This window comes from Columba livia, chromosome 14 (assembly GCF_036013475.1).
Source record: "Columba livia isolate bColLiv1 breed racing homer chromosome 14, bColLiv1.pat.W.v2, whole genome shotgun sequence".
NCBI lineage: Eukaryota > Metazoa > Chordata > Aves > Columbiformes > Columbidae > Columba > Columba livia.
In genome coordinates, this window is record NC_088615.1 from 1,553,061 (window position 1) to 1,566,975 (window position 13,915).

Consider the following 13,915-nt stretch of genomic DNA (forward strand, 5'->3'; position numbering starts at 1 on the left):
ATGGGGGAGAAAAACAAGTCATGCTTGCTTGCTTTTTCTTTTGTTATTTGTTTTTTCCCCCTTTCTCCCCAAATGAAAGTATTTTTGGCCACTTTGCCACAAGTTCCACAATCCGTTTCCTCTTAAATGTGAAGGACTTTTGCAACTTCATCCTACCGAAGGGCCTGCTCCGGGCTCCGCTCCTGCAATGCCCCAGGACGGGGTTTCTCTGTTCATTTGTTTCCTTCCCCGTTCGTTTATTTGTTTCCTTCCCCGTTTATTTGTTTCCTTCCCCGTTCGTTTATTTGTTTCCTTCCCTGTTCGTTTATTTGTTTCCTTCCCTGTTCGTTTATTTGTTTCCTTCCCCGTTTATTTGTTTCCTTCCCCGTTCGTTTATTTGTTTCCTTCCCCGTTTATTTGTTTCCTTCCTCGTTCGTTTGTTTCCTTCCCCGTTCGTTTGTTTCCTTCTCCATTTATTTGTTTCCTTCCCTGTTCGTTTGTTTCCTTCCCCATTCATTTATTTGTTTCCTTTCCCATTTATTTGTTTCCTTCCCCGTTCGTTTGTTTCCCCGTTTCCCTGCCATGCTCGGTGCTTTGCAGCTTGGTGAGTGGTGAGCACACATCGCGCCCCGCACACGTCCCTTCCAGCGCCCACAGCAGCTGCCGTGCCAGGGCCTGCGTGCGGGTGTCTCTGTGCTTTCTGCACGGCAGGGACCGCCCCGCTCTTGGCGTGCGGAGAAGCTGCAAGAACGAGCTGACAAATGGACAGGCGGAGATCAGTCATGGTCTTGGTGTTCTGACCATATTTTCCTGTCTCGTTCAGCCCGGCCAGCGTTGCTAGTAAGCTGTGCTCTGGCCCTTCGCTGCTCTCTGTTGTAATATCACAGAATCCCAGAGTGTCAGGGGTTGAAGGGCCCTGGAAAGCTCACCCAGTGCAATCCCCCCATGGAGCAGGAACACCCAGATGAGGTTACACAGGAAGGTGTCCAGGCAGGTTGGAATGTCTGCAGAGAAGGAGACTCCACAACCCCCCTGGGCAGCCTGGGCCAGGCTCTGCCACCCTCACTGAGAAGAAGTTCCTTCTCAAATTTAAGTGGAACCTCTTGTGTTCCAGTTTGTACCCATTACCCCTTGTCCTATCGTTGGTTGTCACAGAGAATAGCCTGGCTCCATCTTCCTGACACTCACCCTTCATATATCTGTAAACATTAATAAGGTCACCCCTCCTCCCAGCTCATAGCAGAGACTACCCTGAGTATTGGAGATGGGTGCTTCAGTGGAAGGACATTTTGCAGTAGACCTGTGCCTGGGTGAGCGGATCTACCAGGCAGGCTGATCCCCGAGGGGTCAGCCCATGCGCTGAGTCTTGGCTGTGTTTCAGGCTCACCTGCCCTTCGCCGTGGTGGGCAGCACGGAGGAGGTGAAGGTTGGGAACAAGCTGGTGAGAGCTCGGCAGTACCCGTGGGGAGTGGTGCAGGGTAAGGTGCTGCGAGCGGGCGCCCAACGCGACCCCCTGTGCGCGTCCCCGTACAGGCGCTGGCACCATCTCCAGCTCTGCCCTCCCGCGTGTGTGCGTGAAGGTGCCGGTGCTGAACAGGGCAGAAATGTCCTGTGCAGCCTCCTGTGCAACCAGTCTTCCCTTTGAACTCCCATTCCTAATGGCAGGTAGTAATAGTCAATGGGAATGGAATCACAGAATCATTTTGGTTGGAAGAGACCCTTAAGAGACCCTTAAGAGACCCCTCGAGTCCAACTGTAACCTAACTCTGGCACTGCCCCATGTCCCTAAGAGCTTCATGTATATGTCTGTCCAGCCCTCCAGGGCTGGTGACTCCAGCACTGCCCTGGGCAGCCTGTTCCAATGCCCCACAGCCCTTTGGGGAAGAAATTGTTCCCAGATCCAACCTCACCCTCCCCTGGTGCAACTTGAGGCCGTTTCCTCTGCTCCTGGCGCTTGTTCCTGGGGAGCAGAGCCCGACCCCCCTGGCTCCAAGCTCCTTTCAGGCAGTTCAGAGATCAGAAGGTCTCCCCTCAGCTCCTGTTCTCCAGCTGAACCCCCCAGGTCTCTCAGCCGCTCCATCACACTTGTGCTCCAGCCCCCTCCGGAATCCCTGCGTCCAAGGGTGTGTTGTGCCCTGTGCGGGACAATGGATAGAGATCCTTGGGAGGGGAGTCTCTGGAGCTCATCTATATGAGCATTTGTTTGTCCTGCCACGTGTGCAGTTTGCTGACTTCTCTCTTTGCTTCCATCAGTTGAGAATGAAAGTCACTGTGACTTTGTGAAGCTACGGGAAATGCTGATTCGAGTCAACATGGAAGATCTTCGGGAGCAGACCCACACCCGCCACTACGAGCTGTACAGGAGGTGCAAGCTGGAGGAGATGGGCTTCAAGGACACAGATCCAGACAGCCAACCCTTCAGGTGAGCGGCCTTCATGTCCAGCAGCAATTTAGAGCTGTAGTTTGGTAATTATGCCCCCCAAAAATGGGAGGTTTGTAGGTGGTATCCACAATGCTGGGCTGGAAAATACTAGCACTGGGTTGGAACTTTGTAGCTGACTTTGGTACCATTCCCTTCCCTGTTTGTCTTTAAGCAACACAGACAGACATGCATTTTCCCATCCCTAAGTCACTGGTGACTGAAGAGTCTGGATTTCATTTGGTTTCTTCCTCAGCCTCCAAGAAACGTATGAGACCAAAAGGAAAGAGTTCTTGGGCGAGCTCCAGAAGAAAGAGGAAGAAATGAGACAAATGTTTGTTAACAAAGTCAAGGAGACGGAGGCAGAGCTGAAAGAGAAGGAGAGAGAGGTGGGTGTGCCAAAAACCTGTGAGAGGAGCCCAAAATGCAGCCATAGGCTCAGGGTTTGGGCAGCGTGTGAATGCTGGAAAGCACACACAGCTTGTGAGCAGCCTCACCAAACAAAGCACAAACACCCCCCGCTTCCCTCGCTCGGAGAAGGGGACACGGGTAATGTTTTCAAAACGGCATCACTGGTTTAGGTGCCACAGAACCATTATTCCCAGTCCTGTGCGGTGTGTAGGGGCTCGGGTGCTGCTCGGTGCGATGCAGGATGTTTCGGTGAGCGTCCACGTTAGGCAGACTTCACCCCTTGTCTTCAAAACTAGTGAGGGATGAAGGAGCCCGCAGTGTCCCCATCCCTGTGACAGGGACACTGAGCCGTGATCCTCAGCGCACTGGCCCAGGGCTCACGCTTTCTCCCGTTTGGTACGTGGGGTCGGGCAGGGCTGAACTGATTGTGGGTTTTGGTGGAGGGGCTGCGGTTGCCCAGGGCAGCTCTGCCGAGGGGCTCACACGGTGCGGGCACTGCTGCTGTACCCGGTCTCTGGTGGGGATTCATGCGGGCACTGCTGCTGTACCCGGTCTCTGGTGGGGATTCGTGTGGGCACTGCTGCTGTACCCGGTCTCTGGTGGGGATTCGTACGGGAGGTGGGACGGCGGCTCCGCGGGAGATGCAGAGGGACAGCCGTGCTGGATGTGATGCTCAGAGGGTCTGTCTCCTACCAGCTGCATGAGAAATTTGAGCACTTAAAAAGGATACACCAGGAAGAGAAGAGGAAGGTGGAGGAGAAGAGGAGGGAGCTGGAGGAAGAGATGAACGCCTTCAACAGGCGGAAAGTAGCGGTGGAAACCTTGCAGTCCCAATCCTTGCAGGCTACCTCACAGCAGCCGCTGAAGAAGGACAAAGACAAGAAAAAGTAAGTGATGGAACTCGCGTCTCTCTGCTCTGCCCCGGGGAAGCTGGGTGTCTGCTCAGACCCTTTAACGTTTGTTCAGTTGCTTAGAGAGCGAATGGAGAGGGGGATTTTGGAATCTGGGGGATTTTGAAGTGGAGGAGAGACGGGCTCCCCCTGTGCTGGTGCCCGCGGGTGGGAGGGATTCGCAGTTTGGGGCTGTTCTCGGAAGGCTGAGGTTCCTGCGGGGTTTGCCCTTGTCTCTGTGACAGTCACCTCACAGGATCCTTGATGGATGTCTGACGGAAAGGTGACTAGAAATAAGCTGCTTCCTCCCAGCACAGAGGAGTGGGGACAATCTTGACATGGTCTTGTAGGTGTCATCCCTTGTCCTCCCGTATTCTGTAGGTTTGGGTCCCTCTTTGACAGGTGCTCTTCCTTTATTTTTGGAGGCAGAGCTGTAAGGAAGGGAACAGAGCTTAGTGTTGAAGGTGTGTTAGAAATTCGTTAAGGCTCCAAGTCACAGTTGCGCTTACGGGAAAGCTCTTCTCCCCTAAAGGCAGAACTCTTAGATGCTGCAGGTTACCTGACGCTGCTGAAGGCGGCAGGAGTGCGGGGCGAGGGTGTGTGATAATGCTTTCGGCTGCCTGGCTGTGTAATGATGGAGCAGGAGTGGGGCAAACAGATTGAAGAAGAAAAGGTGTGTGGGGGTGATCCTGCTCCCATTCAAGCCAGTCTTGACACTGGCTAGGGAGCAGAATGAGAAGCGTGCCATCGGGCAGGCTGCTAAATCTGCTATTCCACCATTTTTTGGTTACTTCCCCTTGCATGAAGGAGCTGAAGTGTCAGAGCTGCGTTCTGTCAAACCCAGAGCGGGCTGCTGGCAACGCTTTCTGAGCCTTTTAATGGCGAAAAGGCAAAACACCATGGGGAGTAGCAACACCCGGGTTTGCTTGTGACAGCACAACGTTCAGCTTCACGTTGCTGACGGGATCTTGTGCTCTGTGGTGTCTCTGCTGTGAGCTGCAGCACTGGAGGAGCTTGGTCTGCACACTGACTTGCGGTAATTTGTTTCTTCCTATGGAAGATAACAGTGCGTATTATTTAACCTGTTTCCTTGCAACGTCGGTGTGTTGGTGTTCAAACCAAACCAAAGCACTTTGCTCTGCAGACCTCTCCGCGTGCACTGGGCACGTCCCACCTCACACACAGAGCCCAGAGTGGTTTGTGAAATAGTTGTTCTCAAAATAGGGCTGAACCCAGCTGAACCAGCCTGTGAATTAGGCGCTGACTGCCGGGGCAGCCTGGGGCCGGCTCTGCTCTGGGGAAGGGGAGCACACCGAGCTGTGCGCTGCTCGCTCGTGCCAGCCGTGCGGCTCGCTGGGATGCTCTGGTGACGGGGACCAGCTCCCTCTGTCTGCGATAGCAAGGGGTTTCATGCACTTTGCTGGTCTTGGCCGCCTGCAGGGGCTCCTCGGTGGTGGCTGGAAAAGCGCAGCTCGGGCGGCGTGCCAGGGACCGAGGGGAAGGTGCTGGGACCTCGCAGGGGCTGGCAATGTATCGTGAGCCTGCGGATGGGGGGATTTTTTCTTGTTTCAATGCTTAGGAGTGCTGGTTGAACCTGTTATCATCTCCTCTTTCCACACAGTGGTTTTAGTAGGTTTAATAAAACTGGAGATGGAGGAACTGCAGGTGTCGAGGGGCAATGGAAGCGTTGGTGCTGGGGTTCTCGGGTGCTGTGTGTGCCGCGGCTGCGCTCTCCCGCTGTTTGCCCTTCTCCTCCTTTTTCTGTTATAAGTCGCTACATTTTGCTTTTGTTTAATTTGCATAACTTTAATTCATATCTCTTTTATGTTTTGTTTCTTTCAGTTAATCTCACACAGACTTTCAGGCCAAGAGTGGACTTGGTGCTTTCATGTGTTAAGTTGCTTGTTTCCCACCCCGTGACCCTTCTCATAACATTGTGTGAATGGACCAAAGTGAAAGAGAACATGAGCATCTTCGGTGGCTGCAGCGATGGCCTCGCTGCTGTGTGTACAGGACTGACAGGAGGTGTTAAGGAAGTAACCTGATCATGTACATTTGGTTAAAATCAACTAATCCCTAAAGTAAGGTGTTTCATTCTAAACCCAGTGATGGAGCAGCTGTGTATAGAGTGACCGTAACTGTCTGTCTCAGCTCATCTTACCCACCAGCTCAATGCTTGTGGTCTAGAGTTTCTGTTTGAATTGGCCAAGGTGGCTGCCTGAGACTCGTCCACCTTCCCTGTCCACTCACAGACGTGAGGAGCGGTATCAAGAACGCCGAAACATTTATTTTTCTAACAAAACTCTCAATTTGAATAAGTTTTTAGAATGGGTAGAAAAACACAATGCTTAGACTTTCCGCCCTGGGAATCTTAGCCCAGTAATTATATATTTTAATCCTGAATTACTCTAAACACTTTCTACATCATTTATAATATATATATATATATATATAAAGAGAGAGAGTGGTTATGAAAATTAACGGGACAATGTTTAGAATTTTCTTTACTGCTGAAGTAGAACATTTATATAGAAAGATTTTTCATAAGAGTTTGTTGTATAATGTGGAACTACAGGATTTGTGTAACTTTCCGTTTGTCACTTACCAACGTATTTTACTGTTGTGGAAAAGTTATTTAAGCGCTCACCTTTACTTTGACTCTTTAACCTTAAACTTCTTATGTGCCTGATAAGGAGAGTCCCCTAATCCTGAGCTGTGCCCCTGTTTATGGCAATAGGCTCGTTCCTCTTAGAAGGTGCTTCCTTTGACGCTCCTCATGCCAACGAATCGCGGCCGTGTTTTCCTGGGTGACCGAGCTTAGAGCAATAATTACGATCAATATTATTCTTTTTTCCATTTTGTGATAAGGCAGGATGATAACTGAACAGAATAACAGAAAAACAGTTGGACCCAAATCCATCCATCCATCAGATAACAGGCTAAAAGAAAGCAAATATTTTATATTAACCCCACATAGTGTCTTTAGAGTTTATAAAAGCACCGGCTGGCTAAGTGTCGGGTGTGGGGGTGTGCGTTTTGATTTAGTTATTAATGTCGCAGGATATCTCTGATTTTGTTTTCTTAAAGACCTGTCTTTAAGCTGAGACGGCAGCGAGTTCCCCGATGGACTCGCGATGGGGAGCAGGGCCCCGCGCCCGAGCCGTCCCGGGCTCTTCTTCCACTCCCCTGTCCCATTAAACCAGCTTGTTTTGGTTTCTTCCCCTAAATACATGCTCAGGTGTCAAACCGTTTTCATCTGGACATTGGCCATTTATATGGATATATTGAAAATTACATCAGCGCTACTTAGTGCTTGTATGAAACAACCTCATGAAGATCTCGCAGGTACCTTTTAGAACAGGCTGTTTTTCAGAATAAAAGTCATGCACACGTATTAGCAGTCTGCTGAAAGCTGGACGTTTGATTTTTCAGGCTGTTCCTCCAGGTTAGGTGTGTTTTAAAGAGTAACTGTCCAATGGTAGGAGGGCCCGTGTGTTTTGCTCAGAGAAGCGCACGAGGAGCCCAACCTGCTGCTCCATGCACGGAGACAACCCCAGCTCACCCCGATTGCAGCCCGGTCGTGCACCAACTTAGGGGCAGGATTTGGATTTGTTTTGCTAATGAGAGAAACTCCAGTGCACTAATTGGCCGAGTGAGCAGCGCTATTCAGTTCGTTGTGTTGCTTCTCAAGGGCAACGCCACAAAAGCGGAGATAGACCCATCACTGCTGATATTGGGCTGCAAACGCCATCGCTGCCCAGCCCCTCGTCTTCTCCCCATCTCCTGCAGGGAGATCTGGGCAAATCTGTGCAGACCTGTGCAAATGGTTCCATCTGCCCTGGCTCAGCAGAGCTCCACCCTTTGCTCCTAGAATAACAGCTCGTTCAGAATAATCATAACGAAAGACTAAAAACCTTCAAACCCGTGGGCATTGTGGAGAAATTTCCAGCTTTTCTGATGAAGACATTCAGAATGTATGTAACAATATTTTAATGATTATTATTATTATTATTATGTGTACGTTGACTTTATGTTGTGACAGACATACCTTTCCATTGTAGTAACGTGTTCTCCAGAGCAGTCAACATCGTAACCTCCCTGATGGCACTCGGTAGTTTTTCCTCTCCAGTACCTGATTTTTCCTACAGGCTGACACAAGATTTCAGTATGTGCTATATAGGATAGCTCTGTACCTTATCTTTATTTAACAAGTTACAAATACATGCTGATGCGAATCTCACTCCAGTCTGAAGATTTACATCTTCTAGGCTAGAAGTGAAAAGCCCTTCAGAAATGAGCAAAGCTGTTCAGTTACCCACCTTTTAGCTGCTTCATACATTTATCTGTAAAAGGTTCACGTTAATGGGAAAAACTGTCTGTTTTTTCAATCGTGTAAACATTTGCCATCATGTATGTTGTCTGCTTTCTAATTTAAAGTGTGTTTTTGTGGCTCTGAGCTCTGTCGGTGTCACGTCGGAGGGGCCTCGGGGACCGGCCAGGGTTGCGGCCCCTCCACGTGCCACGTCCCTTTGCCATTCCAAACGTGTTCACTTGTTTTGTTTAATTTTCAGTTCTTTCCGCTCACTTTGTACTTTTTTTTTTTCTTTTTCTTTTATTAAATCTCATGTATTTTGAGTTTTTTGTGGTGTCGTTTCTTCAGCAGTGGGTTTCCTGCGTTACCCAGTGGTTCCCTTCTGAAGGAATAAAGCGTAATGATTGCAAGCTTACCAGTCACAGGGTGTCTTGTGGCTGTTGGGAACATCCGAAAATAAAATTAGCTAATTAATTAAGAATTAACTAATCATATAGTACACAGAAAAGCACCTCACCTGTAATCTGGAGAGAAATCCTAAGAAATGAAGTCAAATGCCATCCGTGTTAGGGCAGCCGCAGTGTTGAAGCGTGTTGGTACATCACTTGGAGGGGTCTGGCAAGCGAGCGGGTGGATTTACGTCCGTTTTGCCGGGGGAATGGTGCCCAAAGAGGTGATTTAAGGATGGGGTGGAAAAGGGGCAGAGATGGAGGGTGGTAGATTCGCTGGGGCGGTGGTGTTTAGTATTAACAAGAGCTGTATGTTTTTCCTGGAGAAGCACATCATGCACCCAGAACACGGCCAAAACAGCCCAGTTTAGGTTTGGGGCTGTATTTTCAGAGAGCTGCTGCTGAAGCTTTTCTGACGGCCCGTTCTTGGTGTCCGCTCTGTGGACCATTGCCGTGTGTGACGTATTCAGCTATTTTAGGGCGTCTCTGGGTTTTATATGGTACCGGGCAGAGACCAATGCTGCACTTAAAGCCAGAAAGAGGAGCTGGACAGTGTTTGCTGAAGCGTTGCTTCACGTGGGAGCTTTTCCTGCAGCCGCGGTTGGGAGAGCGGAGCGGAGCTGGTGATCCTGGCTGCTTCTGGAGTCTGTTTAGCAACGTGCAGCCGGGCTGTGCTGATGCTGCAGGAGTTGGCTTGTGTGCGAGACCTTTGCTTTTTGTGTTGAACGCTCAGCTTGCTGAAAGGCAGAGGGCAGTTCTGGTCACCTCCTGTGCTCGTTTGCGTCCCAGCTTCTCACACGGCCGGGCTGTTCCCGCTGCGGTGCCGTGCGGTGTGGATGCTGTATGGATGCTGTATGGATGCTATATGTCCACCCGCAGAGCTGAGCAGGAGCGGGTGCTTGGAGCTGGTGTGATACTAATATTTATCACCTGTGGCGACCACCGACAAAGAGTGCAGCTGGTGAAAGGCTGAGTCTGGGTCACAGTTGTTGCTTGAGCCTGTTACCTTTTTGAAGGATAAGCTTTAGTGGGGACTTTGCAGTGGATACCGAGTGGTTTGCGTGGAATATTTCACAACCTTTTCCATGCCCATACTCCTCCACAGCTCTCCCCATCCCATACAGCGCATCCCTTCTTGGGGAAAAACATCCAGATCAATCCTCTGGTGACCAGTTCCAGACCAGATCTTGGCAGCCACAAGAGCTGCTCTGAGTTGCGATGGTTTAAATGTCCCCCGTGCACCCAGTGCTCTCTGCTATGAGGCAGCATCCGTTCCATTTGTGTTTGACCTTTCATGCTGTCTTCATGTAAATAACTGAAACTTAAATACTGATTCTCTTTTGTTCTTTCTGTAGCTTTTTTAGTCTTCCCAGTGCGTGCTCCATAACATCAGGAAGACATGTTAATTAGAAGATTTATTAAGGCCAAAACATCTCATGCAGAAGAAATTAATTGGTGCTTTCACCTTTAAGCTTGCAATATGTTGCACAGAAGAGATTATATAGCAAGGACTAAGATGCACCGTATCTTCTGATTGGGAAAACTTTGATCAGGTTTCTCTGATGAAATCTAAGATACTTACCAACAGATAAATTGCTAACGAAGGCTGCTGCATGGCTTGCACTAAAACCAGAGCGCTAATCTCCGGGCGAGAGCCCGTCCTAAGCCGTTAACTCTGACCCAGCAGGCTGGGGTAGCGCCAGGCGCGATCCCACTTTGCTGCTTGAGCTGCTGCTCTCGTGGGGCTCCTGGGGCTGGTTTTGGGGTGTAACTGGGGAACCTCCTCACACCCCTCACCTTTCAGCCGGATCCTCATGTTTCTCAGCAATAACTCCTCCGTGTAGCTTTTTTCTGTAGACTTACAGGTTTTATAACCCGGATCCCGCACCCTTCCTTGGTTCGGGTTGCCGCGCACCCACACCCTTCCCAGAGCTCCTGCCACCTCGCTCGCAATTCGGGGACGGGAACCTGCGGGTCCCAGCGCCGGCACCTCCACTGCCGTGGGCTGGGCGAGAACGGAACCAGTTTAAAGGACAACTAGATGTTATATGTTAATGGAAGGGCAATGGTTTAAAGCTGGAGACTCGGCGTTCCTGGGTGTGGGTTCTGTGTTTGTAACAGACTGACCTCCCCCACACAAATACTTGTGGATTTTGTTTTGGGGGTTTTTTTATTAAGGAACATAAAATAAGCGTGATGTCTGTGCCCCAGTCTAACTTCACCCAAGAACAGGGAAAGGCCCTAGTTTATAATTGTTTTAAAACAACCTTGTAAATTAATCTCAGGAATGACCTGCTTGTACCAAAGTTGGGTTTAATAAAACCAAAACTGACTTGTTTAACAAACACCTGTTAAAAACACCTTTTGTACCCTAGTTACATCCACTGGAGCAACAAAGTGCTGTGTCCAAATTCCCAACCCTCACAATTATCCCAGTTTCTCTCTGTTAACCCTGAGTCTCTGTGTTCCGAGTGTGATGTCCCCTACACACCCCGTACATCTGGGGCAGCTGCTGCTCGTCCTGGTGCTGTAGGACCAGCAGAAAACCCGTCCTTAGTAGGAGGTTTGAGGGAAACCTGCACCACGTACCCCCACATTGTACTGGGTGGTGTCACCGGAGGTGGACGAGATGTGGCTGTGAACACCGGGGTGGTGACAGGAGCCCAGTGAGGCAGCCTGGGTGTCCCCACCCGAGTCTGGGACAGAGGGGACGGTGTGGAGGCAGCGACTGGCGCAGGCACTGAGCTCCTGCCCCGGGTGTGCTGTACGCAGCAGTCGCTGAAGCCTCTGGATGCCCTTGGCAGAAATTAGAAGTTGGAAATAAATCTCAGCGAGTAACAGGTACGTGGCCTGAAAATAACCAAACCGGAGCCACGGGAAGTTCTGGCGGCTCCTGCCCCTTGCAGGCAGCAGGGACTAAACCTGCAGGTAAGTGTGTTTGTCCCACGTTTCTCGTCCTGTCTCTGTGTCTGCTGTGCCCTCACCGAGCTGGACGGAAGCTCTGATGTCCCTCGTGGGACCCGCTGCGCTTTCACCGCTGCTTCACGTCCCGTCTGCTCACACATCATCTGCACCACATCTCTGACACCGAATGTTTCTCTCTGGAACACGTGGGCACTGCCTTCATTGTGGTTTGGAGAGAAAAGCGTGGCTTTCCCCCCGCACACAAAGCTCGCTCTGTTCTCAGTGCCCGTTCTGGCAAATGTAATGTTTTAGAAAGCGTTATCTGTTAACAGAGCTGCTCGGGACACCAATCCTGCACCGCTCGGTGTTGGGAACTCCTCTCCTGCAAGGTAAGATGACAAGCAAGGGAAGGAAGGACAGAAACCTCCCTACACTGATGTGTGCAGCTCTCACACAGCATGAGGGTCTCCTTGCTCCTGTTTCATCCCTTATTTATTGATCCTGTATCACTGCGTGGGACCCTTTCCTGGCCTGTGACAGGATTTGTAGGTGTGGTAGTGTTATTAATCCAGTACTGCCTGGATTACATGTCCACACGAGCATATAAATCACATGAAAATGCTAGGCCTGTTGTTTAAAATGAGAACACAAACAAATAGAAAACCCAAAGAAAACTGTTATTTTAAAAGGATGTGTAAGGCTGGTCTTAAAAAGTGCAACAGAGGTTTAAACTGACCTCTGTAGTTTGTAAAAACTCTTTGCTATGGAGATTGTGGCAATTTGTATTGCCCAGTTGGATCAGACAGAAGTTCGCTGATACTTACTAGTTCTGCAGTTGCTGCTTCCAAAGCAGAAATTCTCCTCTAGTCCCTTTCCAGCACTGCAAGGGGGGACACGGGGAGCTGCCTCCTCCGAGGCCCCGTGTTCCCCTCCCACCCTCCTCACTCTACAGGTGTCTGAATCCACTGTAGTACCCATCCCTCTCCACGGTGTCTTGAGCAATTTGGGCAATAATAGGTGTGAAAGGCGCTAAAACTGGCTGGACACTCGACCTCATTTGAAGGGCATTCTTCAGCCCAGCAGGATGGTGCTGGGGTGGCCTTGCCCTGGGGTGGCCTTGCCTTGGGGTGGCCTTGCCTTGGGGTGGCCCTGGAGGGCTTGACCAGAAATATGAACAGTGCTGGATGGCTGCAAACGCATTAGCTCTTGATCCACAAGCATTTTGCAGTGGATGAATTCAGTGCTGTTAATCCGTAAGGAAAAGAGCAGATTGTGTTTTTGTAAATTCATGATAAATTACTGCTCCTGTAACTCTGCAATCGGGGGAGGGCAGGGACAGGCTGTACTCAGTCGATGCATATCAGCAATATGGATGTTGGCCCTGATGCGAAACTCTTAACCGGGAGCTCCTGAACTGCTGCACAAAAGGGGGCAAGTGCTCCCTCTTTTTAGGAGGTGACAACAGTCAGGAGGGACAGGAGGAGGCTGGGTTATTTCAGACAAATTCAAGACCACAGAACGGGTCGATGATAAGCTGACAGCATGGGTGTTTAGCCTTCTGGGTATTCTCTCTTAAAAGGCATGTGTTCTAGCAAACCGGAGAAAAGATTTTAGGGGAAAAAACAAAAAGCTTGGTGCATCATTAGAAGCCAAACTGATTTTGTTTTGAAAGCCATAGAACTGTACTTGGGAGGTTTTGCAGTGTTCAGAGGGAGCTGGGAACGCAGTGGGCAGGTTTTGAGGTGCTCTTGGACGCTCCCTTTGTGGGAGAATCTCTCCTTGCTCAGGGGGCAGGGGGATATCTGTGGCCAAGCAATCTGGAAACCTCCCTTCCAGCCAAAGGGAATGCGCTTTCCCCAGTCCCACCCCTTCACTGCCGTTTTACTCTCTTTTTTTGTTATTATAGCACTAGCAGGGCCTGCAGGAAAGGCAGAACATGGACACGCGTCTCAGCAGGCTGCTCAGGTGCAGCGTTAGTCATAAATATGCGTGTGCTTTATTAATTTCTCGGTGTCCTGGCTTCAAGATTTGCGCCCAAAGGCCATTTTGATTCCTACCTGTGCTTTCTTTAGCAGATCAGTAATAACAGGAAACCAGTCGGGAGTCAGCGTGTCCAGCTCCAAGGTGATGATCACCAAGGCCAGCGTGGAGCCCTTGAACTGCACGAGCTGGTGGGACGCCATCCAGTGCTGCAGCTGCCTGGTCAAGAGCGCCACGTGGCGGGAAGGATTCCTCTGAGCCCACCGCCGAGGGGCTGGGGCCGGCGGGACATCGCCCGCGGGGAACTGCAGAGAACAGAATATATATATATATATATATATTAAAAAAAAAAGAAAAAAAGCAGAGGTCAGTGAACTTCGTATGTTTTCCTGTGCTATCAACCAGACAACCAGAAGTACAGACTAATTTCATCTCATATCAGGAAACCTAAAGGGTTCCCCCCCTTCCTTTTTGTTTTGTGTTTGTACTTGCCAACAATGGAACTGGCTTTTTGAGCTTATAATGAATGTACAAGGTCTGTGTTTCCGAACAATTTCTGAAGTTTCTACGT

General features: G+C 50.1%; 1 protein-coding gene across 11 annotated transcripts in view; it reads left to right on the forward strand.

The window, feature by feature from the left end:
* SEPTIN8 (septin 8) overlaps nucleotides 1–13,682 on the forward strand; it is a 38,677-nt gene extending 24,995 nt beyond the window's left edge. For 4 of the 11 annotated variants that reach the window (XM_065029454.1, XM_065029456.1, XM_065029451.1 and 1 more), the window contains 5 exons: nucleotides 1,361–1,457; nucleotides 2,233–2,401; nucleotides 2,655–2,787; nucleotides 3,506–3,696; nucleotides 13,437–13,682. In XM_065029454.1, the coding sequence (XP_064885526.1) occupies nucleotides 1,361–1,457; nucleotides 2,233–2,401; nucleotides 2,655–2,787; nucleotides 3,506–3,696; nucleotides 13,437–13,602 (756 nt within the window). In that variant the 3' untranslated portion in view covers nucleotides 13,603–13,682. Of the gene's footprint in view, nucleotides 1–1,360; nucleotides 1,458–2,232; nucleotides 2,402–2,654; nucleotides 2,788–3,505; nucleotides 3,697–5,541; nucleotides 8,335–9,815; nucleotides 10,806–13,436 lie in introns of those variants that run through there. The other 7 variants (XM_065029458.1, XM_065029459.1, XM_065029453.1 and 4 more) reach the window with 3 other exon arrangements.
* Nucleotides 13,683–13,915: the final 233 nt, after the last annotated feature.